This window comes from Scophthalmus maximus, chromosome 12 (genome assembly GCF_022379125.1).
Source record: "Scophthalmus maximus strain ysfricsl-2021 chromosome 12, ASM2237912v1, whole genome shotgun sequence".
Classification (NCBI taxonomy): domain Eukaryota; kingdom Metazoa; phylum Chordata; class Actinopteri; order Pleuronectiformes; family Scophthalmidae; genus Scophthalmus; species Scophthalmus maximus.
In genome coordinates this window covers 24,221,935-24,245,000 of record NC_061526.1, presented here as the reverse complement: position 1 = coordinate 24,245,000, position 23,066 = coordinate 24,221,935, and the positions used below count along the sequence as shown (strand labels likewise).

The 23,066-nt window shown below is 44.4% G+C and overlaps 3 protein-coding genes across 3 annotated transcripts in view; all 3 read left to right on the top strand.

Moving 5' to 3' along the window:
- Positions 1-1,076, top strand: part of LOC118287648 (leucine-rich repeat-containing G-protein coupled receptor 5-like) — a 19,176-nt gene extending 18,100 nt beyond the window's left edge. The window contains exon 20 of the mRNA XM_047336395.1: positions 1-1,076. This exon is cut by the window's left edge and continues 920 nt beyond it. The gene's annotated coding sequence lies outside the window, so the exon portion shown is untranslated.
- A 2,539-nt stretch (positions 1,077-3,615) lies between these two features.
- On the top strand, positions 3,616-14,298 carry LOC118287231 (myelin regulatory factor-like protein). Its single transcript, XM_035612209.2, has 24 exons — positions 3,616-3,866; positions 4,479-4,629; positions 5,143-5,236; positions 5,814-5,875; positions 5,990-6,425; positions 7,075-7,290; positions 7,428-7,623; positions 7,721-7,797; positions 7,980-8,090; positions 8,170-8,260; positions 8,351-8,551; positions 8,724-8,832; positions 8,918-9,027; positions 9,276-9,421; positions 10,255-10,422; positions 10,531-10,596; positions 10,859-10,902; positions 11,233-11,391; positions 11,588-11,635; positions 11,844-11,928; positions 12,030-12,104; positions 12,543-12,654; positions 13,769-13,840; positions 14,040-14,298. The coding sequence occupies exons 2-24, from the start codon at positions 4,557-4,559 to the stop codon at positions 14,142-14,144; spliced, it is 2,856 nt and encodes a 951-aa protein (XP_035468102.1). The 5' UTR covers positions 3,616-3,866; positions 4,479-4,556; the 3' UTR covers positions 14,145-14,298.
- A 3,604-nt stretch (positions 14,299-17,902) lies between these two features.
- cct2 (chaperonin containing TCP1, subunit 2 (beta)) lies at positions 17,903-23,026 on the top strand. Its single transcript, XM_035612439.2, has 16 exons — positions 17,903-18,028; positions 19,352-19,426; positions 19,522-19,587; positions 19,728-19,839; positions 20,072-20,148; positions 20,245-20,357; positions 20,443-20,645; positions 20,723-20,823; positions 20,991-21,118; positions 21,229-21,332; positions 21,433-21,552; positions 21,647-21,775; positions 21,898-22,001; positions 22,183-22,282; positions 22,402-22,543; positions 22,653-23,026. The coding sequence occupies exons 1-16, from the start codon at positions 18,026-18,028 to the stop codon at positions 22,681-22,683; spliced, it is 1,608 nt and encodes a 535-aa protein (XP_035468332.2). The 5' UTR covers positions 17,903-18,025; the 3' UTR covers positions 22,684-23,026.
- Positions 23,027-23,066: the final 40 nt, after the last annotated feature.

The following is a 23,066-nucleotide window of genomic DNA, read 5'->3' as shown; positions in this document are numbered from 1 at the left end:
GTCGGATGAGAAAAGAAGAAGAACTGAGCTCACGTGTCAGAGGGCACACACACACACACACACACACACACACACACACACACACACACATCAATAGTAAGGAGACTTTTATTTTGAACATGATTCTCAGCGTCCTGTTACTAAACATCCACCAAATGTTGTAGCCAACGCTGTTTACCGTGTGTGTGTGTGTGTGTGTGTGTGTGTGTGTGTGTGTGTGTGTGTGTGTGTGTGTGTGTTTGCGAGTGTGTGTGAAAGCTACAGCCTCTGTGTGAGTTTTGCCACGGAGTTGAAAACTAAAACACCAGAACTCATGTTCAGAAACACGACTGATCCTTAAAAAAATGATTACTGTTATTTATTCTTTCTATTAATGACGGGGGGAAATAATCATACAAAAATCATTTTAAAGCTCAGATCAAAACATTTGGTGTCTGATGAATTCAGTGACTGCGACAATCTGATGTTCACGAAATATCTTTGTTCATAATGTTTGTGTTCAGTCGCGTTCGACGAGGACCAACTTGTAAAAAACAAAGACTGTAATATTTTCCATGATTCTGAGGATTTTTACGAAACTTTTACGACTTCGCATGAATCCTGTGAAACTCACGACCTGCATGAGCTTCGACCAACTGGAGCTCTCTTTCATCAGTGGGAGGAGTTTGCTGCGACCGACCAATCACTGGACTTGACGTCCGGTTGAAGCTGCGGTCGACCTCGTCGTTTCAGATGTGGATGAAAAGAGCAAACTTGTGAATGTGTATTTGTAAAAAACACGTGAACTGTGTTGACGTCTTCGTTTCTAACTGTACAGAATTGTTGACTAGCAAAATGTGGAGGAGGCGGGGTCTTGTTTCCAGGCTCCGCCCTCAGCTGTAGCCATGGCAACATGGACAATGTATATATTTTTAAAGCAGTTTAACTGCTGCAGCACTTAAAAACTGAAAAAAAAAGAAATGTTAAGAATATTTCCTGAGCGACCGTCTGTTCTCCTCATTTCACTTTTGTAAATTCCATACGAGTGTTTTAGGTTTGTTGTAGTTTGTAAAAAAAACTGGGTCAATGTAACTGCACCGAGTTGTCTGTCGTTTCTTTCTCCAGATTTCAGTGTATATACATATATATATATATATATATTTCAGTGTATATACATATATATATACATATATATATATATATATATATATATATATATATAGACTGAAATATATATATATATATATAAAGATATACACACACGTGACGTGACAAGCAATAGAGCAACCAACGATCTGAGATACATGTCACAGTTTTGTTGACGTCAAACTTTTTGAAAAAGGATTCAAATGTCTTAATTATCCAGACGTGGTCACGTTAAACTTCTAACCTCTTACTTCATCATCGTCATCATCATCATCATCATCATCGTCGTCGTCGTCGTCTGTCAGTTTGAGTCAGGATCCACAAACTCTGCTGTGACTCATTGTTGCTGGAAAAAAATAAGATTTGTAAATTGCTCAATTGCACGATGATCCGCAGCAGCGCCGAGCTGAAGTCATCGTTCCACGTCGGATCACACTCACACTGAAACGGGTCGCAGGGTCGAAAAGTGAGGCCAGAGCCTCCTGATCGCCCCCTGGTGTCTGGCTGCAGTATAGGCCATAAGCCCCGCCCCCTGAATCGCGACAAAAACTCCAGGATAGAACGTTAAACACGTCTTCCTGTTTCGACTCATGCGTCGTTCCGTTCTTGTTTAACGGCGTTAGAAAGTGTTTTATTGAAATTTCCCAAGATACACGAAGCAACGGTAACAAAACAAAACAAGAGGACAGAAGGATAATTCACCAGAAAACACTGGTTGTGCTGCTTGAATATCAAAATGGAACTTTTCCCTTCCGTCTCTCCTGGTTCGTGTGAAATCGTCTGTGAAGATAATCAACGTTAAATAAACTCAGACGTGACCGGTGAGTCAGAGCTGAGCTGGGTCGTCGGCCTGGTTCCTCCTGGATAATTGTGCGATTGCTTTAGAAACAAACTCAGTGTGACTCACCTCAGGTTTGGTTTTTGTTCTTCGGGGCCACAGATACAACAAACAAGTTTCTATAAAAGAAATAATAATGCAACACTGAGTCACGAGTCGCCAGAGAGGAAATATAAACGACGGCGTCTGGATTAGAGAGAATGACTGAACTGAGGTGATGACTGAGTCACCGACGGAGGAAACTTCAGAGTCTGTCGTGCTGAAGAAGAAGAAGATGAAGAAGAAGATGAAGATGAAGATGAAGATGAAGAAGACGAAGAAGAAGAAGATGAAGATGAAGATGAAGAAGATGAAGATGAAGATGAAGATGAAGAAGAAAATGAAGAAGAAGAAGATGAAGATGAAGATGAAGAAGATGAAGATGAAGATGAAGATGAAGAAGAAGAGGAAGAAGAAGAAAATGAAGAAGAAGAAAATAAAGAAGAAGAAGATGAAGATGAAGATGAAGAAGAAGATGAAGATGAAGATGAAGAAGAAGATGAAGGAGAAGATGAAGATGAAGAAGAAGATGAAGATGAAGATGATGAAGAAGAAAATGAAGAAGAAGAAAATGAAGAAGAAGAAGATGAAGATGAAGAAGAAGATGAAGATGAAGATGAAGAAGAAGATGAAGATGAAGATGATGAAGAAGAAAATGAAGAAGAAGAAAATGAAGAAGAAGAAGATGAAGATGAAGAAGAAGATGAAGATGAAGATGAAGAAGAAGATGAAGATGAAGATGAAGAAGAAGATGAAGAAGAAGAAGATGAAGGAGAAGAAGACGAACTCTTTGTGTTGATACGTCTCGAGTCATTAAACTAACAATATAAAACGTGTGAGAAACTTCTTCTTCTCTGATAATCGGAACCAGATCTCAAGACACTTTTTTCTCTCTCCATGAAACTTCTTAGAAAACCGTTGGTGGTTTCATTGGCTCGTAAAACGAAGAATCTCTGCTCGTTTCACAACAAACACAAATCTGCAGGCGTTGGTTTCAAAGCTCCCGACACCCGACAACAATTAAATTCTGCTGTTTGGTTCAATTTCACATTGTTAAGATTCCAGATCTTATTGGATAAGAATTAATTTATTTAACTGGTTTTACTTTACTACATTTTGCAGCGACAGGTTTCTACCAATGAGGCAAACTGAGCTTTAGCCTGCGCTGCCCCCTGCTGGCAGACAACCTGACATACATCACAGAAAGAAATATATATATATCTATATATATCTATATATATCTATATATATCTATATATCTATATATATAGATATATATATATATATATAGATATATATAGATATATATATATATATATATAGATACATTTTAAGTCTTTTATTTCATGGACCAAAAACTACTAAATAAAAATGAATATTCAAAGGATCAGGCTCCTTTTTGTCACAGCAAATAGTCTCTATGTTCATGATACTGATTCAGTTTCATGTTTAATTGTTCTTTATTTACTGTGTGTGTGTGTGTGTGTGTGTGTGCTCGTCCATTAAGCATTAAGAAAACTACCTGGTTTATGGCTTCATCACACACACACACACACTCACTCAGGTGTGTTATCTGCGTCATGTGTCTTTTACCTTTTCCTGTTCAAAGCTCAAAGTCCGGCTGACGGACGGAGACGATCCAGCGACGCCACTAACAAGACGAAGAAGAAGAAGAAGAATATTCGCCTGAGCTGAGAAACTAATCTTCAACCAAAGAGGAATAATTGGAGACGTTATTAGAACGTGACCGGATGTAAATGTCTGACTCTCAGATGGATTGTGTAGCTGAGGACGCCCTGGGGACATAAACCTCTCAGGTCCCTGTTGAGCGACTGACCGACAGGCGGCCATCTTGGGGACACAGGTGTGTTGGATCAAATGTGTCTGCTGCCAATGTTCCTCGATGAGTCGAACTTATTAACAGTGGATCGGTTCCATTCTGCTTCTTCAGCTTCGGGGTTTTACTGGGACACTTAGTTAGAACGGAGCCTCTCCGATACAAGTAAACATCGTACAACCATTGTTTTGTGGCTTGAATTGAAGAAGACACTTCTCCTGTTCAATGTAGAGGCATTAATTACTTTATATATTTGTGTCCATTAAAATATAGGACATTGAATATCATTTTTATTGTGAAAATTCCTCCCCGTGACTACGGGACAATTAAGAGTAATCACTTAATCTTTGCTGCATTTCGTGTCAACAACCTCCTCAATATGACGCAAATTTACTTTCCAGCAACAGTGGGACGTTTAGAAGTCGTGCGTGTAAAATTCTAGTTTTCATATTTGTATCTTACATGTTGCTAATCATCTTTAAAACCTGTATTTTAATGATAAAACGCAGAGTATTAGTTATTGAGTAAATTGTTTGATGTATAAAGAAATTGTACTTGCTGGCGTCCAAACACCAGCAAGTACTGCAGAAAGTTTTCTATGATTATTTATGAATTCATTCATTTTGATTCTATCACCAGACCGACAGCAGCTGCTCCAGCCAGGGCCCCTCCTGATCCCTCCCCGCCCCCCAGGCTCAGCGCCCCCTGCTGGGCAGCATGGAGCCTGGAATCAGCCGGCTGCCCCTCCAGGTGCTGGGAGAGAACGAGGCGCTGCAGCAGTTCTTCAGCGGTGAGCTGTTACTCCCGAACTACCTCCTCTCCTTCAACGAACAGCTCAAAATGTCCACATCTGTCATACAGTATTCTATATTCGTGGACAGAAGTGGCGTCGGATCACAGAGAACATAAAAAGCCTTGATTGGCAGAAGCGCAAAGGTTGTTAAAGAGCTTCAAGGTTTTCTTAAGGTGTTTTAAAAGATCTTTGACTTAGAGAGGTAATAGATGTTCCTGGAGGTCAAGTCCTTAAGAAGATATCAGAGTTAAAGTTGTTCTTAAAGTGGTCCTAGTGGACTTTGAGGTGGTTCCAAAGGTCCATGTGGGGTGATACCTTTATTTGTGACACAGTATCCTGGACAAACAGCTGTTGAAGTGACACGAATGGCCCTTGATTGGGTTCTTTTGGGAGGTTCTAGTCTCGAGGTCATTCCAGGAGAAGAAGTCTGAAAATGTTCTGAAGCTACTTGTTCACATTGAATTGAATGTAATTGTCAGATTCAAAATGTGTGTGCTTGTGTGTGTGCAGGTCAGGATGTGAGTGGGGTGTTGGACAACCATGTCGCCGTGGATACCAGCATCCTGGAGCAGTATATCAGCAATGACATGCACCCCAGCAACTTGTAAGACTCTCTCACACACTCACCCTAATCCTAACATTACAACTAGAGCTGTGTCCCAATTCCATGACCCCCTCCCGACAGAGACAGTCTGGTCTTTCTGCATCTGTTCGTGTTGTCAGGCACAATTTTTTGGCTTCTCACATCTTTGCGTTGACTCTCATTGACAAAAATTCAATTCACATTTGGTTGGAACACACCTTTTCCCTGACCCTGACCTAAACCTTCAGTAGGACGTCAGACCTGTGATAGACTGTTGACGCTACCTGACGCCCAATGGCAGCGAGGATTAGCTCCAGCCAATCCCCCGGAATATGAGCTAACGGATGGTTGTTCATTCCTGGACACACATATTGTTATATAACACAGATAAAAAGAGCATTGACCTAGTTGATTATCAGCTGAGAACGTTGTAAATACAGAGAACAGAAACCTTGAGAGACTGGTGAATAACACTAAAACACTCTTCACAATTAATAACTTCACACAGAACACTGTGGTTACTATGTATCTCTCAATACAGTTATGTGCAGCAAACCAGTTGTGTCATTTGTTTGATTCTTTGCTGTTTCTTTCCCAGCATGCTCCCTGAGTCTCCTCCCGACTCGAGCTCGGAGGCCTATTCACCTGCACAGATACCAGGTACCGTCCACATCCTAGTTTTCATTGAACAAGATTGACTTAGATTAACTTTTTGGATTATTTGTTAATAGTGTGAAACTGTCCACTAATGTACTGAACCTTTCTTAATGCCAGACTTCCATCAGAAGCCGCCCTACTGGTCCAACCAGCCGACCGGCCAGGGGGTGTTCCAACCCTCAGCCCAGTCTGCTGCTTCTTCGTCCTGTCGCTTTAAGGATCGTGACTCTGCCCCCGCCCAACATGACCTGCTGACCTACAATCAGCTTCGCAGCCTGGGCCTAACTAACACTTACATTAAGTCTGGGAGACCACCCATCCCCCCTTCTGCCCCTGGGCCCCTGCACCAGCAATTGCACCACTCACCTGAACATGTACACTACCTGAGTCCGGAGAGCTGCTCGCATATTTACGCCCCACCCACACCTCCTTCTCCGCCCCTTCCTCCCGCCAACAGCTACGCTGTACCATACGCTGGTCCCGGCATGGTGCCACATTTAACCACACCTGTGTCAACCTGTATGTTGGGCTCCGCCCCCACGCTGAACAGCCAGTAAGCAGACCTCTGGCATTGTCAGATGACTTTCAGTCTTTACTAATTCGCCATTTCATACTTTATACTGTGAATATGTAAAAGCCTGTCTATGATAAGAAGAAACTTAAGTTGCAGCCTAAATTCCTCTGGAAAGAGTCTCCATATCCAGGGAACCTTGACTCACTGTAAACATTATAAATCAGTCGGATGGAGAAGGAGGAAGCATGTGAACATAAAACAGCAGTGGACCTACATGTGTTCCTTGTGGCACACCACAAGTAATATGGGGAATGAAGAGTTAACAATAACATTAGCGAACACTCTGTAGTTGAGGTAGGATGGATCTGGAGTGCATCACGTCCAGACATGATCGCCCACATTTTACGATGAATAAGCCAGATGCTCCACTCACTTGTATCAAGTTCCAACAGTTCAAAATGGAGTCGTCTTTACCGTAAGAGGCTATTGCAGTAGTTTTTAGCATCAGAGGCTAGTTCTTCACCAGTCTGTCTGTATCTCTTACTTTCCTGTTTAGTTGGAATGATTCAGTGGGTTGGATTTATTGGTGCTTTCAAATCATATTTATATCTGAGGTAAAAAAACAAGCTTTCAGATTTGCAAAAGTTGTGCATCAACAGTTTGGTCCGAATTGCTTGTGTTGCTTCAGCTCCCCAGAAAGTAAAAAGAGGAGGAGATCCGAGTGTGAGGAACCATCGGCGGGAATTGACGCCTCCTGCAGTGATTGCGAAGGGACTTGTGGCGGCAGCATAGGGAACGGAAGAGCCGGCAGTGGATTGAACTTGGGATCCTACCAACTTCTGACCTGGGAACAGTATACGCCGGAACAGTGGAGCACGATGTACGACAGCAGCCACCAGACACTGTGAGTAAAGAGACCAGCTGGATCCACGTTATTAATACAAATCTAGCCTGGCTTTGTTGAGATATCTGGATTAAAAGTGTTGGTCGATCGATCAATGCACCATCTCAGCAAGAACGGTTGTTTTTCGTCATTTGCAGGTGTCCTCCTGCCGTCCACGTCGACACAGACAAAGGCTTCAACTACTCGTCAGCTGACGAGTCCTTCATTTGCCAGAAGAAGAATCACTTTCAGGTCACCATTCAGATCGGTGTAGCCGCGGAGCCACAGTACGTCAGGACCCCGACCGGGACGCAGGAGGTCGACCACTTCCTAATCAAAGTGTTTGGGGTCAAGGTGCGTACGGAAATCCTCTTGTCTACGTTTTGGTGAGAAGTCTACATTCTCTTGAGTCAATCCATTCGTGTGATTGCTTTGGCTTCTCTACGTACAGCTGGAAGCTCCGAGCCACCAGGTGACCATCGAGCAATCTCAGCCCGATCGCAGCAAGAAGCCCTTCCACCCTGTCAGGTAGGCAACAGAAGAAGAGTCCCCATCAACCCCCAACCAACCTTTAGTTAGAACAAACTGGTACAGTCCTGGATTCATACCAATGCCAAGTTGAGTGGAGTTTGATGCTGAATATGGGATTTGTGTGTTTGACCAAGTGAAGTGTTTGGGTGTGGTGTCTTCTTCCTTTTCTGAACATCCAGGGTCGACCTTCCCAGTGGAAAGATGACGAAGGTAACGCTCGGCCGACTGCACTTCAGCGAGACAACGGCCAACAACATGAGGAAGAAAGGCAAACCCAACCCTGACCAGAGGTGTGTGAGTATATATACACTAATCCACTGCGGTCAGAGAGGAGCTACATGCTAACTGTAGCTCTGTGTGCGTGTCCAGGTATTTTCAGATGGTGGTCGGCCTGTACGCTGCGGCGGGAGAGGACACGTTCCTCCTGACAGCTCTGGTGTCAGAGAGACTCATCGTCAGGGTAAAACAAACACCAACATTGAGACAATAAACTATGAATCAATAAGTCAGTGAATCTCTCTTGAGTCTAAGAGTCGTCTCCGCTCTGCAGGCGTCGAACCCCGGTCAGTTTGAGATGGACGGCGACGCCCTGTGGCAGCGCGGGGCCGCGCAGGACACCGTGGTCTGTCAGGGTCGGGTGGGCATCAACACCGACTCGCCCGACGAGGCCCTGGTCGTCTGCGGCAACGCCAAGGTGATGGGAACCATCATGCAGCCGTCCGACTCCCGCGTCAAAGAAAACATACAGGAGGTGAGAAGACGAGGCAGTTAGATGATGATGATGTCACTCATGGAGCTCATTACTGGATCCACGCCGGAATTTCTGCATCTTTTGTGCATTTCCTATCGTTTTTTCTTTCATTTCATTACCAAATTCTTTACGTCAAAGACAACTGACCAGAACTCTCGTCCTCGTCCGTCAGGTCGACTCGGAGCAGCAGCTGAAGAGAATCACTCAGATGAGAATCGTCGAGTTTGATTATAAACCAGAGTTCGCCTCCACCATGGGGATGGACCACACGCACCAGACAGGTAACAGGGTGATGACAGTATCTATTATCAAACCAGGTGAGTGTGAGAGAAATGAATATGGATCAAATCAAAATGATTTCTCCAGGTATAATAGCTCAGGAGGTGAAGGAGCTGCTGCCGACGGCGGTGAAGGAAGTCGGAGACGTCACATATTCAGACGGAGAGAAGATTGAAAACTTCCTCATGGTGGACAAGGTGCTTGTCTTTCTTCTTTCCTTCCTGCTTCTAGACTGTGTTGCGTTCATCTGTACAGGATCATGTCGGTTACATGTAAGAATTGAAAAGCCTTTTTTAGGTTAGGATTTTGAAACATCAAAGCTTGTGATCATTTAACTGTTTCTCTACGATCTGTCCTCTTGCTCCTCCTCGTCATCTTCCTCGTCATCTTCCTCGTCATCTTCCTCGTCATCCTCCTCGTCCTCCTCCTCGTCCTCCTCCTGCAGGAGCAGATCTTCATGGAGAACGTCGGGGCCGTGCAGCAGCTGTCGAAGCTCACCGATAACCTGGAGACCCGGATCAAGGACCTGGAGGTGTGGAACCGTCGCCTGGCCAAACTGAAGAGTCTGACGGGAAGCCTGCGCTCCACCGGGTACACGCCTCCGTCGGCCATGTTGGATAGAGAGCGACAAACCTGACAGTGAAGTTAAAGTTGAGAGCTTCAGCGGTTCCTGAAGGTTCAAGGTCAAAGAGACATTATTTGGTTTCTTTTAATGGGAGAACAAAGATCAGTACAAACTTTTGTTCACGATCAGAAGTAGATTTAATTTCGTAACTTAACTCTGAAATAACTTATAAATCTTAGAAACAACAATGATCTTGACGACTAATCTGAATACGACTGCAGACAGTAAATCCCATAACATTAGTGTGTGTGTGTGTGTGTGTGTGTGTGTGTGTGTGTGTGTGTGTGTGTGTTGCATAACATCACTGTGTTATCAGCGCATAACATAAAAAGTCACAGTTCAAGGACGAGTGAGGTTCTGAAGGCCACGACCTCGATTCCTCCAGAATTCACTCAAATGAAGTTGTGAAAACCAAAAATGAGGTGTTTTCACAAACTAGCTGTAGTTTGTTTTACCAGTGGCCTGTTGAAGAAAGGCATTGTGGGAAATGAAGGCATGGACCAGCTGAAGCTCGACTGTGCTTTACAAAGTTACTCATTGATGAATCAGTGGTTGAGGCCGAGTTACATTCCGTCGTATTGGAGCCTCGTGTGTCCAGAATGATGATTCAGCTTATTGGCTCCAAAACTATTATTATCTGCTCCCACATGTTTTCTAAAGTTCTTCGTCGGGTCGCGTCCCACCACCTGCACAAAACTTCATGGACATTGGTTCGGTAGTTTATGACAGACGTCATAATTCCACTTCAGCCGTAAGTGTTTTCAAAGTAAAAGCCCTGATTTGCGTGTGTGTGCGTCAGGAAACCCCGGACGAGCGCCAGCGTGTCGTCGACGGCGAGCGCCGACACGTGTAAGACGACGGGGGACGACGTCCCGGAGGAAGGATGGAGTCGGAAGTACAGCCACTGTCTGCGGCACAGGGTGTTCCGGGCCAGCGTCTTCAGCCTGCTGGCCACCGTGGCCTTCTGGTGAGCACGACGCCACGAGACACACGGTGAACCTGCAGCAACTCACAATGATCTCATGTCTTGTGTGTGTGTGTGTGTGTGTGTGTGTGTGTGTGTGTGTGTGTGCAGCATCATCTCCATCACTGCTCTGTACCTGTTGAACCTGAAGGAGAAAGGCGCTGAGTTTCCCAGCAGGTGAACAACCTGAACATTATAATTGTAACAGGAAGCATCTTTATTAATGTACACGAGCAACCCACTGAATATCTTCACTCGTTACATTCTCACAACCGCACACAGTTGCCGGGGCAACCACCTGGGTCCTTCGTTAACACTTTGACAAAAACAGTCGCTCCATTGTGGAAAGTACAAGTTTTATAAAAATATCTGTCCGCTGCTCGGCTGCCTTCAGAAATGTGTCACAACCCAACGTGACGTTGTTGTTTCTGTCTCTCAGCGGCGACAGCGACCCCCTGCACACCACAGTCCGGAGCAGCGCAGGTAGAAACTACGCCGTGACACAGAGGACGTGACACACTTCAATTCATGAATCCATAATCATTTTACAGTATCCAGTTTATATCAATCCAGCGTCCAACGGAATATCAGAGAAGCGCTGAGCTTGTAGAGATAGCCCCCGTTTAATGAGTTTTTGTGATTTATTATCAGCCTCATGCTTACCTGTGTACACACTGTTAAATATTGGACTTGCAGTTATGTCATATTTCAGAACATGATAAGAATCACCAGAATCACTTTGAGGAAACTTTCATCTCAGAGTTAGAATTTGCTGCCATTCCTTCTGTGTGAGTGCCACCTCTCTCCCCTCAGTCCCGCCCACCCGGCCCCCCGGCCCCTGGCCTCCGTACGTGGACTTCTGTGACCTGTTGTACTGCGATCAGGTGCACTGCTGCCCGTCGCCAGCAGGGGGCGGCGACTTCAACGTGACCGCCACTGAATCAGCAGCGACGGAAGAATCTGACGTGAACGGTAACGACGACGGACCAGAGCTCGTCGACATTCATACAGATATTTGCCGATAACCAACGGAGATGGAGATTAAAAATGATATACTGTACATTCATGGTTGGACATTTTCCCGCCTTTGCTTGAAGTGTTGATCAGAGTCCATGACCTTGTTCACTGGTTTAACACCTCGTGTGTTGTTGGGGTTTTTTCTCTGCAGAAAAAAGACGAGAAAAACTTTATCACAAGCTGAAAAGCGCCAGAGACTGTAAGTGACCTCTCTCCATAAACCTGATCAACCAATCACACCAACACAGGGAGGGACTGATCGTGTATTAACAAGTTGACAGCTTCGGATTTTTCTGGCTGAAGCTTGGTGTGAAGTTGATTTATGTCTTTTTGTCTCTTTTAGCTTGTTCTTGAACTCTAACTTTACCATCACGTGTCTACAGTATCTGTCTCTCTCCCTCCATCAGGGACAAACACCACCATCCACTCCTTCAGGATCAAGGAGAACCAGCAGCTGATCGACAGCAAATACTGTCTGAGAGACGAGTGTGGGTGAGTGGAGACATGTCGCTGCGATGCCACCGTCTGTTCATTCTCATGTCCGTAATCTAACGGTGTTTTAGGATTCATGATCTGACTGTTTCCTGTTTCAGTCCAGACAGATTCATCTTCAGAGTTCCCATCAGCCCGTTCGTCCCGGTCAACATGAGAGTTACTCTGCTCATGAAGTAGGTTCCGAAATACGTCTTAAACTCCACAGATAATAATGCACTTCATATAACCTGCTACACAAGACTGGCTATTCAAACTGGTAAAACAATATGCAGACTATTTCATCTTCATTTGGTTGAGAAATATTAAATGTAGCAGAAGCTGAAATCAAACCTGTTCAAACCAAAAATTTGAGTCTGTAATGTGAAATAACACCAGTTGTTTAATGAGTGACATTTAATCCAAAGTGAGGACAAACTTATTAAACAGGAATTCAACAGCTCAGAAAAGTACATATATTAGTATTAATACATAGTATTAATACACAACATATTTGGACATATTTTTTGTTCACACTCAGAACAGTGTTTTAATCAAAGTGTGTGTGTGTGTGTGTGTGTGTGCGTGTGTGTGTGTGTGTGTGTGTGTGTGTGTGTGTGTGTGTGTGTGTGTAGCTCCACGGAGCTGCTGGTCGTGTATCTGTGTCGGCTCGACGAGTCCGTGGCCTGTTCTGCTCTTCTGGATATCAACACCGTCACCGGCAGCAGATATCCATCAAACACGCAGGTAGATGTGACGGACATGGACGTGATGATTCACGATCTACTGCAGTTTGCTACTGATGCAACTTGTCACCGAGTACTTACGTTCTGCTGTTTTGGAATTCACCGTCGTCTCGTGCATCTTTGTTCTGCATGTCGCGTCTTCGCGCCATTGGAGAAAACATTCCAGGTCTTTGGTAAATGAACGTCTCCTGACGTCAGCGTTGTGTCTGAGGTTCCAGTCGTCGGACTGACTGAGTTACCGTGACAGTTAATAATGCAGACGTGTGGGGGAAGCGCTGATGAATAATGTACGTGTGGCAGCGTCTCGCTCGCATCGCGACCACGTGTTGATCACGGACGCGGGACGTGGACACCGACCCCACGTGACCCTCGCGTCGACAGCCGGACCAATCACAACAGGCGCCATCGCTTCTTCTTCTGTCCATCATCCGGTTGCGTCTCCCCCGGTTTCCATTGGAAGTTCAGATTGTATTTTTTGAAGAAAACAAAAACGATCCAGTATTAAAACTTTAAATAACTTTCACGAAGTTGAACCAAACGTGTCGGAGCCAAAACGATCAGTCGATCAATAGAAAAATTGCTGATGATTCATTTAATCTTGCTGATTTCATTTTCTGACCTGAATATTTTTAGCTTTTTTGTGCTGTGAAATGAAAACAAAGCAAAAGAATTAATGACGTCACCTCAGAATTTAAGATATTGTGAATATTTTTTGGACATTTCTTTTTAGAGCAAAAGACGTTTTTCAGATGACAATCGATTAATACATCATGAAAATAACTGTAAGTTGCAGCTCTACTGTGCAATATGAGATTCCTTCAGTTTTCTTTCGATGAAGAATGAACATGTCTGATCTCATGTCTTCTTTTCATTTATTTATTAAATCCCCTTAAAATGTTGAGTTTATTGCGAAATGTTACTGAAATCCCACAAAACTTTATTTTAAAACTTAGTTGAGTCGACTTTCTCCGATGAACATTTTTCCCAAATACAGCAAAGAGTAATGAAATTATGTTTCTGTTTGACTGAACGCTTTGAAAAAGTTTTTTTTTTTATCCCAAATACAAAAAGTGTCAAATGAAATCTGACTGATACTTGTCTTTGTGTTTCTCCAGGGGGAACACGAGTGGCCGCTGCATGTGGCTCGACTGTATCACAGCACGTATCACTTTCGCTCCACAGTCGCCGTAAGAATCTGAAAATTATCATATTTTTCTTGTTTTATTTGATTTATAACTTTAATTAACTATTCTTGATTTCAATAAATTCTGCGAAAATATAAATATTAGAATATATATGTAGTGACCATGACTCTGAGTAGATCTAAAGAAACCTTCATCTTACAATATGTCGTAAATGAATGTAATATTATGTGTCGTCGTCCAGGGTCAAGCCGACTGCAGTACCGACCACCACTACGCGGGGGCGCTCTTCACCGACTACATCTTCCACTTCTACAGACACTGTACAGACTCGCTAACAAACACCTGAAAATATCACATTTTAATGTATTGAGTGCAAAACATATGACATATTTACTTCGACAAATAAATTGTTGTTGAAGATGCAAATGTTTTTTTTTTACTATGATATGAATCATTCTTGCTGATATAATAAACTCCATCATCGCAAAATGTAGAAAATATTTTTCTCTCGTGTTCTTCAGTTTACTGCCTCTTCTTCTCATGTACTTCCTGTTTCCTGTGACATCACCGTGACGACGGCAGTGATGAAAAGTTTAGGTCAAAGTTCGTCTCTCATCAACACTCGTCCATTCATGATTAACCACAGATTAATGTTCAACACTTTGAAAATTACAATCGATAATTACAGAGAAATCATGAAACCGAGTTTATTCATAATTAATTTAGTCTAAATTAATTCAGACGTAATGTTTTGTTAATCACGTCGTGCTCACGACTAATTTCTCCAATCACATATTTCTTCAGTCTTGGTACTTCCTGATATACATTCACATCTTATATCAGGAAGAGGCTGGAGAACTCATCTCCACTGTGAATAAGTGATGAACAGAACTTCTTGGAGACATAAACACAAACAGACTGATGACTAATTCAGACGGAGGAGCTGCAGCAGAAACACTGAACTAATGAGGTGTCGGACACACACGCACACACACACACACACACACACACACACACACACACACACGGAGGACGGAGGACGGAGATGGACGCTCAGGAGAACGTGAGTATCTGCACATCCTGATTGTTCCACTGTGGTTTCTTTATGTCTTTAACTCTTTTTTAAGACGTTTAGTTATTTAATAATTACGTCATTACATTAATGCAATTCCAGAAACATTCATCAGAATTCCTCCTGTGAAGATCGAGAAGCTTCAAAGTTTCATTTGATCAATTAACGTCTAATTTCTCGATGGTTGAATTATGTGGTTTTATTAAACTGAAGAATCGTTGTTTAATTACATTTAATTTGACATTTTCATATGTAAAAATGTATATAAGTCAATATGGTTGAAAAACTATTCTATCAAATCAGTTGCTTAATATTATTTTTCTAACAACTGTTTGTTTTGTATTTTACTCATTGAGTCTGTTCCCTTCTGATCCTGCTCATCATTTTGGAACATATCCATCAGTAATATTTTTCAAAGGCTACGTTTAGTTAATGAGCGAAAACATTGAAAAGCCTTTAAATTGACTGAAGCAGCTGAACGTCATGTGGGACAAAGTGTTGTTGTGAACAAGAGAAAATGATAAAGTTGAAACCAGGAAGCATTTTTAGATAAAACTTGTTGCTTTAACAACTAAGGAAGAAACGTACATTGACGAGTCGGAGGATGATTTAAAACTGTAAAACAAATGAAGTTGTCTTTTTGTTTTGACACTATTATGAATTTCCTACTTCCTAAATTCTTCAATCCAAGAACAAAAAAACAAAGAAAAGAGAAAAATGAAAACTTTTCATTCCAGCTCAGAAACAATCACACGACACGTCGTTGAAATCATTTGTTGAAACCTGATGTGTGTGTGTGTGTGTTGGTGTGGTGTCGACTGACGGACAGATGTCCCCTGTCACCACGGTAACTGTCGTCGAGGGAAGCTGTCTCCCTTTTCCTCTCCTCTGAGAAAATGTAATTAACTGATACACTATCCTCTGTCTGTGTGTGTGTGTGTGTGTGTGTGTGTGTGTGTGTGTGTGTGTGTGTGTGCAGGGCAGGTTGGGAGCTCGACATCTCTCACAGATTAAGGAGGAGTCCGACAGCAGGGAGCACAGGTAACAGCTGATTGGTCAGGTGCGATGATGACATCACAACGTGATCATTCATCCACAAAATTTCGTATGAGGAAAGTCTGAAGAGGAAAATCAATCTGTACATCAATGTGATGAGAGAGAGAGAGAGAGAGAGAGTGTGTGTGAGTGTGTGAGTGTGTGTGTGTGTGTGTGTGTGTGTGTGTGTGTGTGTGTGTGTGTGTGTGTGTGTGAGTGTGTGTGTGTGAGTGTGTGTGTGAGTGTGTGTGTGTGTGTGTGTGTGTGTGTGTGTGTGTGTGTGTGTGTGTGAGTGTGTGTGTGAGTGTGTGTGTGTGTGTGTGTGTGTGTGTGTGTGTGTGTGTGTGTGTGTGTGTGTGTGTGTGTGATACTCTCCACTGAGGCGCGACCTTGGCAGAGGGATACGTTTCTGTGATCAGACCCGACTGTAAACAAATCTGAAGAATGGAAACTGGTTAACATGGAGGACCGTGTGTGTGTGTGTGTGTGTGTGTGTGTGTGTGTGATTAATTCTGCCACTCAGCACGACAACATAATGAAGTGAAATATGAACTCATCACTCTCTCTCTCTTTCTCTCCATCCGTCAGCAGCTGTTTCCTGTCTCCGATCGTCCAGAGGCAGCAGACAACAGGTGAACCACGTGAACCAGGTGTGGACGAGGTGGTGAGACAGGAAGTGAGACAGGAAGTGAGGCGTCTGTCTGATCCAGCGTCTCTGTCTCTGTACGAGCAGCAGAGGAAGGTGGACGAGAACGAGAGTCTGCTGGAGGAGGTGACGTCAGAGATTATTACAATCCAACAGTTCCTTTATTTCAACTGGGATTGAAAACTTAAAGGTGTGTGTGTGTGTGTGTGTGTGTGTTCCTCAGCTGAGTCGTATCGAGGCGGAGCTTCGGGAGACCCTGCGTCTGGATGTGGAGCGGCAGCGAGAAGACGAGTTCCTCCGTCAACAGGAGAACAAGCTGATGTGGCAGAACCTAAGTCACCTGAGTCTGAGCCAGCGGGTCGCCAAGTACACACACACACACACACACACACACACTAACACACACACACACACTAACACACACACACACACACACACACACACACACACACACATACACACATACACACACACATCGTTTCGGTTCGTGCATCACACACGTTGACGTTGTGTTTCCTGATGTCTGGCTCCGCCCACAGACCCTGGGTCAGCAGCTACTTCAGGAAGTTCCCCCTGCACATCTACTGTCTGCCCGTCCAGGCCGCCGCCCCCCGGCAGCGGGGCCGGAGGGGCGGGGCCAACAAGAGGAAGTGACGATGTGGACGGAGGACATATTTCTATATAATATGTATAAAATAAAATGTGGTTTCCTCCTCCAACACCCCTCGTTACGTGTTGTGTAAATTGTCTTTTACGAAAAGAAATGTGATGAAATGATGAAACATCATCAAGTTGTTGCTGGGAGACTGACAGCGCCTCCTGCTGGAGCTATTGTCGACTACATGTTCCATTTAAAAGCCTTTGGGGTTTTTGTCATAATGGATTCTTTTGAATGTTGTGACAAAATGACAATAATTTTGAAAAAATGCAAACTTGAGCTTCATGGAGTATTTTCTACGACGGAGTTTTAGGGGCCACGTTGAGGGAACAAAATAAAAGTTTGACTTAATAAAGTCGTAATATAAGAATAATGTCGTAAATGTACATGGAAAAAAGTCTTGATTTTACCAGAAAGATTTAATTTTTTATTTAATACGGAAATAAACAGCAACCCAGGAAACAGACCTGAGCCCTGGGAACAGCTTTCTCGAATTACGACTTTATTCTCGAATTAAGACTTTATTGTCATAAATATACGACTTATGACCAAATGTTTTTCACTCCATGTGGCCCCTCATACTCCGTCGTACTTTTCTGACCTTTGGACCTTGAACAAAATATCATTAAAATAAGTGTTTAACACAGAAGACAGTTAAGTGTCTTCAAACAACCTTTTCAACAGTGGACGCAGGAAGCATCGTGTTCTCCACGATCTGCCTTGAACGCAGCACTTACGTCCGTGCGTAACTACGTCACCGTCCCGTCCAGCCCTCCTTCAGCGTGCACACGGCTCGAGCCCTGAATCACAGACATCATGGTGAGTTCATCTCGGATTTAATCCTTTTATAAAACCCTAGAAACCGTTAAAACTCAAACACGTTCACGTCTTTAAAGAATCGAGCGGCCACATACTCCGTAGAACCGCGCGCACGCACTCGTTTGAGACGTTTGCAGCGTTACATTAGCTTCCAAGCTAACGGCGCTTTACCGGCGACAAAGCACATGGGGCGTTGTGAAGGCGCCTAGCCGCTAAGCTAACGCCGCAGCCGCAGTTGTTTCGCACGTCACGAACACAAACGACGGTTCTGTCGTTTCTCCTAATTATAAACTTTTATCTCCTGTGAAGTTTTACAATCGTCGTCTGTCGCAGATCGGATGCGACGTGTTCCTCTTTTCCTCTCTAGCTAGCTCCGTTAGCATGCTAGCTTAGCTCGTCGTCTGGGCTTTGTGGCTGTCAAGAGGGGAACACACCAGCGGATGTGGACGTTTATCAATAATTAATATGACGATAATAATTTATATGAATTGAGTGACGCAGGTTATAATCATCAGATCGTCATCACACTGGAGGTGTTTGCTTTTTTATTACGTTGTTGATTAAATTAGTAAATAAAAACGTTCGAAGCTTCTAGCGGTTTCCAGGATGACAGGGGCGGGGCTCGGCGACTGCTGCGTTCAATGCTGCTCGGAAAGAAAACTGCTCCGTCTACGCCCCAACCGACAGACACGTTAACGATCATTTTAACTATTAACGGGGTTTTATTGTACATTGATTAATCATAAGATAATATAAATGGCATTTAGTATATAACAAAACAAACTTTATATGTATAAATATTAAATAAAATATACATGAACACGAAGTTATTAAAAAATATTAGCTGAAAGCAAGATGAATAAAACCACATTTGATAAATAAAACACAAGCGATGGAGTACAATAAAGTACATGCAGGGGAATATAGAACATATTTATATCCATCTAATTGTAACCATGGAGTCAACGATCTGTTCAAGATGAGAAATGATGATCAATGTTTGTAGCTTGAATTCCAAAGTGCAATAGAAAAATTATAATAGTGGAAAAAATGTTGTAAATGTAGTTTCCTAATTTAATCTTTTTAGTTTTCAATGTTAAAATCTGAAAATAAAGTTAAAGCTGTAATAAATAAAAGACTCAATTTCTGTGACTTCCAAAAAATGGAAAAAAAATAGTTGTTGTGGCAGTTAAATGGAAATTGTGCTAAAATATCAAATGTTCTTTACTGTTGATAACGGCTCATCTACGAGAACTGGATCCAAGATGGCTTCCTGATCCTTTTGATCGGTCGGGTGATTGATCAGCGTCTCTCTCTCTGCAGGCTTCCCTCTCGATGGCCCCGGTCAACATCTTCAGACATGGAGCTGATGAAGAAAAAGCCGAAACAGCCCGACTGGTGCGTTTGATTCATTTTTATGTTTCATGTTTCTACTTTTGCTGTTAACTCCTTGAGTTAGTAAATGTTTTTCTTCTTGTGTTTTTTCTCCGCAGTCGTCCTTTGTCGGCGCCATCGCCATCGGAGATCTGGTGAAGAGCACTTTGGGTCCGAAGGGAATGGTGAGTCATCTCATTATTGAACCCTGAGTCAATTCGTGTCATAGTCACAGTGGAGTGTTTGTGGTAAGAAGGTTTAAAAATAAAGATTCATACAACTTGAATATTTCTGTTACGCTGACGGTCACGTTTCCTCTCGTCAGGACAAGATTCTGCTCGGCGGAGGAAAAGGCGCCTCGGTGACGGTGACCAACGACGGAGCGACGATCCTGAAGGCCATCGGAGTCGACAACCCCGCCGCCAAAGTTCTGGTTGGTGAGTGAAGATACTCATACTTATGCTCTGTTCCATTACACCTGGGAAACCTGAGCTCCGAGCTCGGACATTTCGACTCAGGTCGGTAATTCAATGTGTAACGGAAGGCCGCAATAATCATGGACATGTCCAGAAACTAACGTCAGTATTCAAGTACAAATAAAATATTTATACCATGTCAAAATTAGATGAGAAGATGAATTATTAATCTTGGAATCCTGTTTGTCCACAGACATGTCGAAGGTCCAGGACGATGAGGTCGGAGACGGGACGACATCCGTCACCGTGCTCGCCGCCGAGCTGCTGAGGGTAAACAACCGGTCGTCGTCCTCGTCACGTCGCATCATGTGTGAAAAATAAATGGATGAAGGTGTTTTATCAAGAGTCTTTCTCACCGTGTCGCAGGAGGCGGAGCTTCTGATCGCCAAGAAGATCCACCCGCAGACAATCATCTCCGGCTGGAGGAAGGCGACGCAGGCGGCCAGAGAAGCTCTGAGAGAAGCCGCCGTGGACCACAGGTGAGACGAGTTCAGACGACGACGACGTCATCACCATCAAACCCCCGGGTCAGTGTTTTAATTCTTCCTTCTCTGGTCTCCGTAGCAACGACGACGCTCGTTTCCAGGAGGACCTGCTGAACATCTCGCGCACCACGCTCTCATCCAAGCTGCTGACGCACCACAAGGACCACTTCGCCAACCTCGCCGTCAACGCGGTCATGAGGCTGAAGGGCTCCGGCAACCTGGACGCCATCCACGTCATCAAGAAGCTCGGCGGCAGCCTCACCGACTCGTACCTGGATGAAGGTGAGGGAGGCCGCGTGTGTGATGTGTCGTTAGTCCTTCTCTCTGATTGGTCGCTGTAACGTGTAACATGTGTACAGGTTTCCTGTTGGACAAAAAGATCGGAGTGAACCAACCGAAGAGGCTGGAGAACGTCAACATCCTGATCGCCAACACCGGCATGGACACCGACAAGATCAAGGTACGAACACAAAGGAAGTCTTTTATTGTGAAAGAGCAGCAGATATAATCGAGCGTTAAAAGTCAAAGTCACCTGAGTCCACATGAAACACAAATGTCTGATCAAACTGTCGGTGTTCGAATTGCATTGTGGGTAATGTAGTGTTGCTGTTTGTGTGTGGGTCTCAGGTGTTTGGCTCCAGGGTTCGCGTCGACTCGATGGCGAAGGTCGCCGAAATCGAACAGGCGGAGAAGGAGAAGATGAAGGAGAAGGTCGAGCGGATCCTGAAACACGGGATCAACTGCTTCATCAACAGGTACGAACACGTGTCGGACCACGGCACGCGTGTGGACGCAGAGTCGTGTGTGTGTGTGTATTGTTGTTGTCGTCATCATGACTTAAATGCGTGACGTTGTTTCTCTGCAGACAGTTGATCTATAACTATCCCGAGCAGCTGTTCGCTCAGGCCGGCATCATGGCCATCGAGCACGCCGACTTCTCTGGCGTCGAGCGACTCGCCCTGGTCACTGGTACGTACATGCACGTTTTTCACTTCCTGCCACTTGAAAATTGTCATAAAGAAGATGAGTCTCAGTTAATATAAGTGTGTGTGTGTGTGTGTGTGTTTAGGCGGAGAGATCACCTCCACCTTCGACCACCCGGAGCTGGTGAAGCTCGGTCACTGCAAACTGATCGAGGAGGTGATGATCGGAGAAGACACACTCATCCACTTCTCTGGGGTTTCCATGGGTACGAACACACACAGACTCTCTACTTCCTGTAGTGTCAGAGCAGCTGTGGTTGTTTGTGTAGTAAACTCCCCCCCCCCCTCCCTCCTCCTCAGGCGAGGCGTGTACCATCATCCTGCGCGGAGCGACGCAGCAGATCCTGGACGAGGCCGAGCGCTCGCTGCACGATGCTCTGTGTGTGTTGGCTCAGACAGTGAAGGAGCCACGCACCGTGTATGGAGGAGGTACGACGTCTCACACACACACACACACACACACACACACACACACACACGTTAAAACACGCTAATCATCCGTCATATGACCTGTGACATACGTCCTGACTCCGCCTCTTCCTCCTCGTCAGGCTGCTCCGAGATGCTGATGGCCCGGGTGGTGAGCGACCTCGCCAACAGGACGCCAGGGAAGGAGGCGGTCGCCATGGAGTCGTTCGCCAAGGCTCTGATGACGGTACGAAACAGAAAGAAACTTTGGACTCTCAACTTTCCAACGGGCTCAAACGTCACACGGTTGATAAAACAGGAAAATTTCTGTGGAATCACAATAATATCCACAAACCACCCGACTGATTTTAATCCGCTGCCCCGTCAGTTATTATTTTAATAATTCCTCTTTGTTTTTCCGTCTCCAGCTGCCGACCATCATCGCCGACAACGCCGGCTACGACAGCGCCGACCTGGTGGCTCAACTGAGAGCTGCACACCAGGACAACAAGAGCAGCTTCGGACTGAGTGAGTGACGTTTCATTTGTTTTGCCTGTCAGATTATTTTTCTCAGCGCTCTGATCTCTGACTGCGTCTGTAAACGCACCTTCACCAGTCAGCTGACGAGCTTGTGTTTCTCCCTGCAGACATGTTCGAGGGCACGATCGGCAACATGGCGGAGCTCGGCATCACCGAGTCGTTCCAGGTGAAGCGTCAGGTTCTGCTCAGCGCCTCCGAGGCCGCGGAGATGATACTGAGGGTCGACAACATCATCAAAGCTGCTCCCAGGTCAGTTCGTCAGAGTCTCGTCACCAAGCGACGGTTATGCTAATGCTCAAATTAAAATTTCTGACAAATGCCATTTTTAAAAAATTGCTGTCGCTGTTTGTTTTTGTAGGAAGAGAGTTCCCGACCATCACCCCTGCTAGAGGAAGAGGAGGATGAAGAAGAACGGGGGGAGGGGCATCGGTCTTGTTATTTATCACCTCTGTCTAGTTCAAATTAAAGAAACGCTCCGCTGGTTTGTTTTGTTTTTTCTCTGTCACTTAAAACACTGTGGAAGTGTTAGCCGGCTAACGCTAGCTGACCTCAGTGGCTCTGCTAATGCTAGCTGGACAGAGCGCTAACAGTGGAATGGAGTTGGTCAGTGCAGTTTGTGATGCTAACATTAGCCGAGGTCCTGGCTATGCTAACGTTAGCACAGTTGGCGTTTAGAGAGGAAGTGAAGGCGGTTCTTTGTTTACTGAAATAAAAGAACAAATTGTCACCGGAGGCTTTGTTTGTCTTTGTTTTCTTCAAATCGTGATGTTAA

Excerpts from the sequence above, each read along its gene's own strand:
- LOC118287231 (XM_035612209.2), top strand. The coding sequence starts at position 4,557 with ATGGAGCCTGGAATCAGCCGGCTGCCCCTCCAGGTGCTGGGAGAGAAC. Across the intron at positions 11,929-12,029 it reads TGTCTGAGAGACGAGTGTGG|TCCAGACAGATTCATCTTCA; the intron begins GTGAGTGGAGAC and ends TTCCTGTTTCAG. Across the intron at positions 13,841-14,039 it reads ACTTTCGCTCCACAGTCGCC|GGTCAAGCCGACTGCAGTAC; the intron begins GTAAGAATCTGA and ends GTCGTCGTCCAG.
- cct2 (XM_035612439.2), top strand. Across the intron at positions 19,588-19,727 it reads CTTTGGGTCCGAAGGGAATG|GACAAGATTCTGCTCGGCGG; the intron begins GTGAGTCATCTC and ends TCCTCTCGTCAG. Across the intron at positions 22,283-22,401 it reads CAAGAGCAGCTTCGGACTGA|ACATGTTCGAGGGCACGATC; the intron begins GTGAGTGACGTT and ends TTCTCCCTGCAG.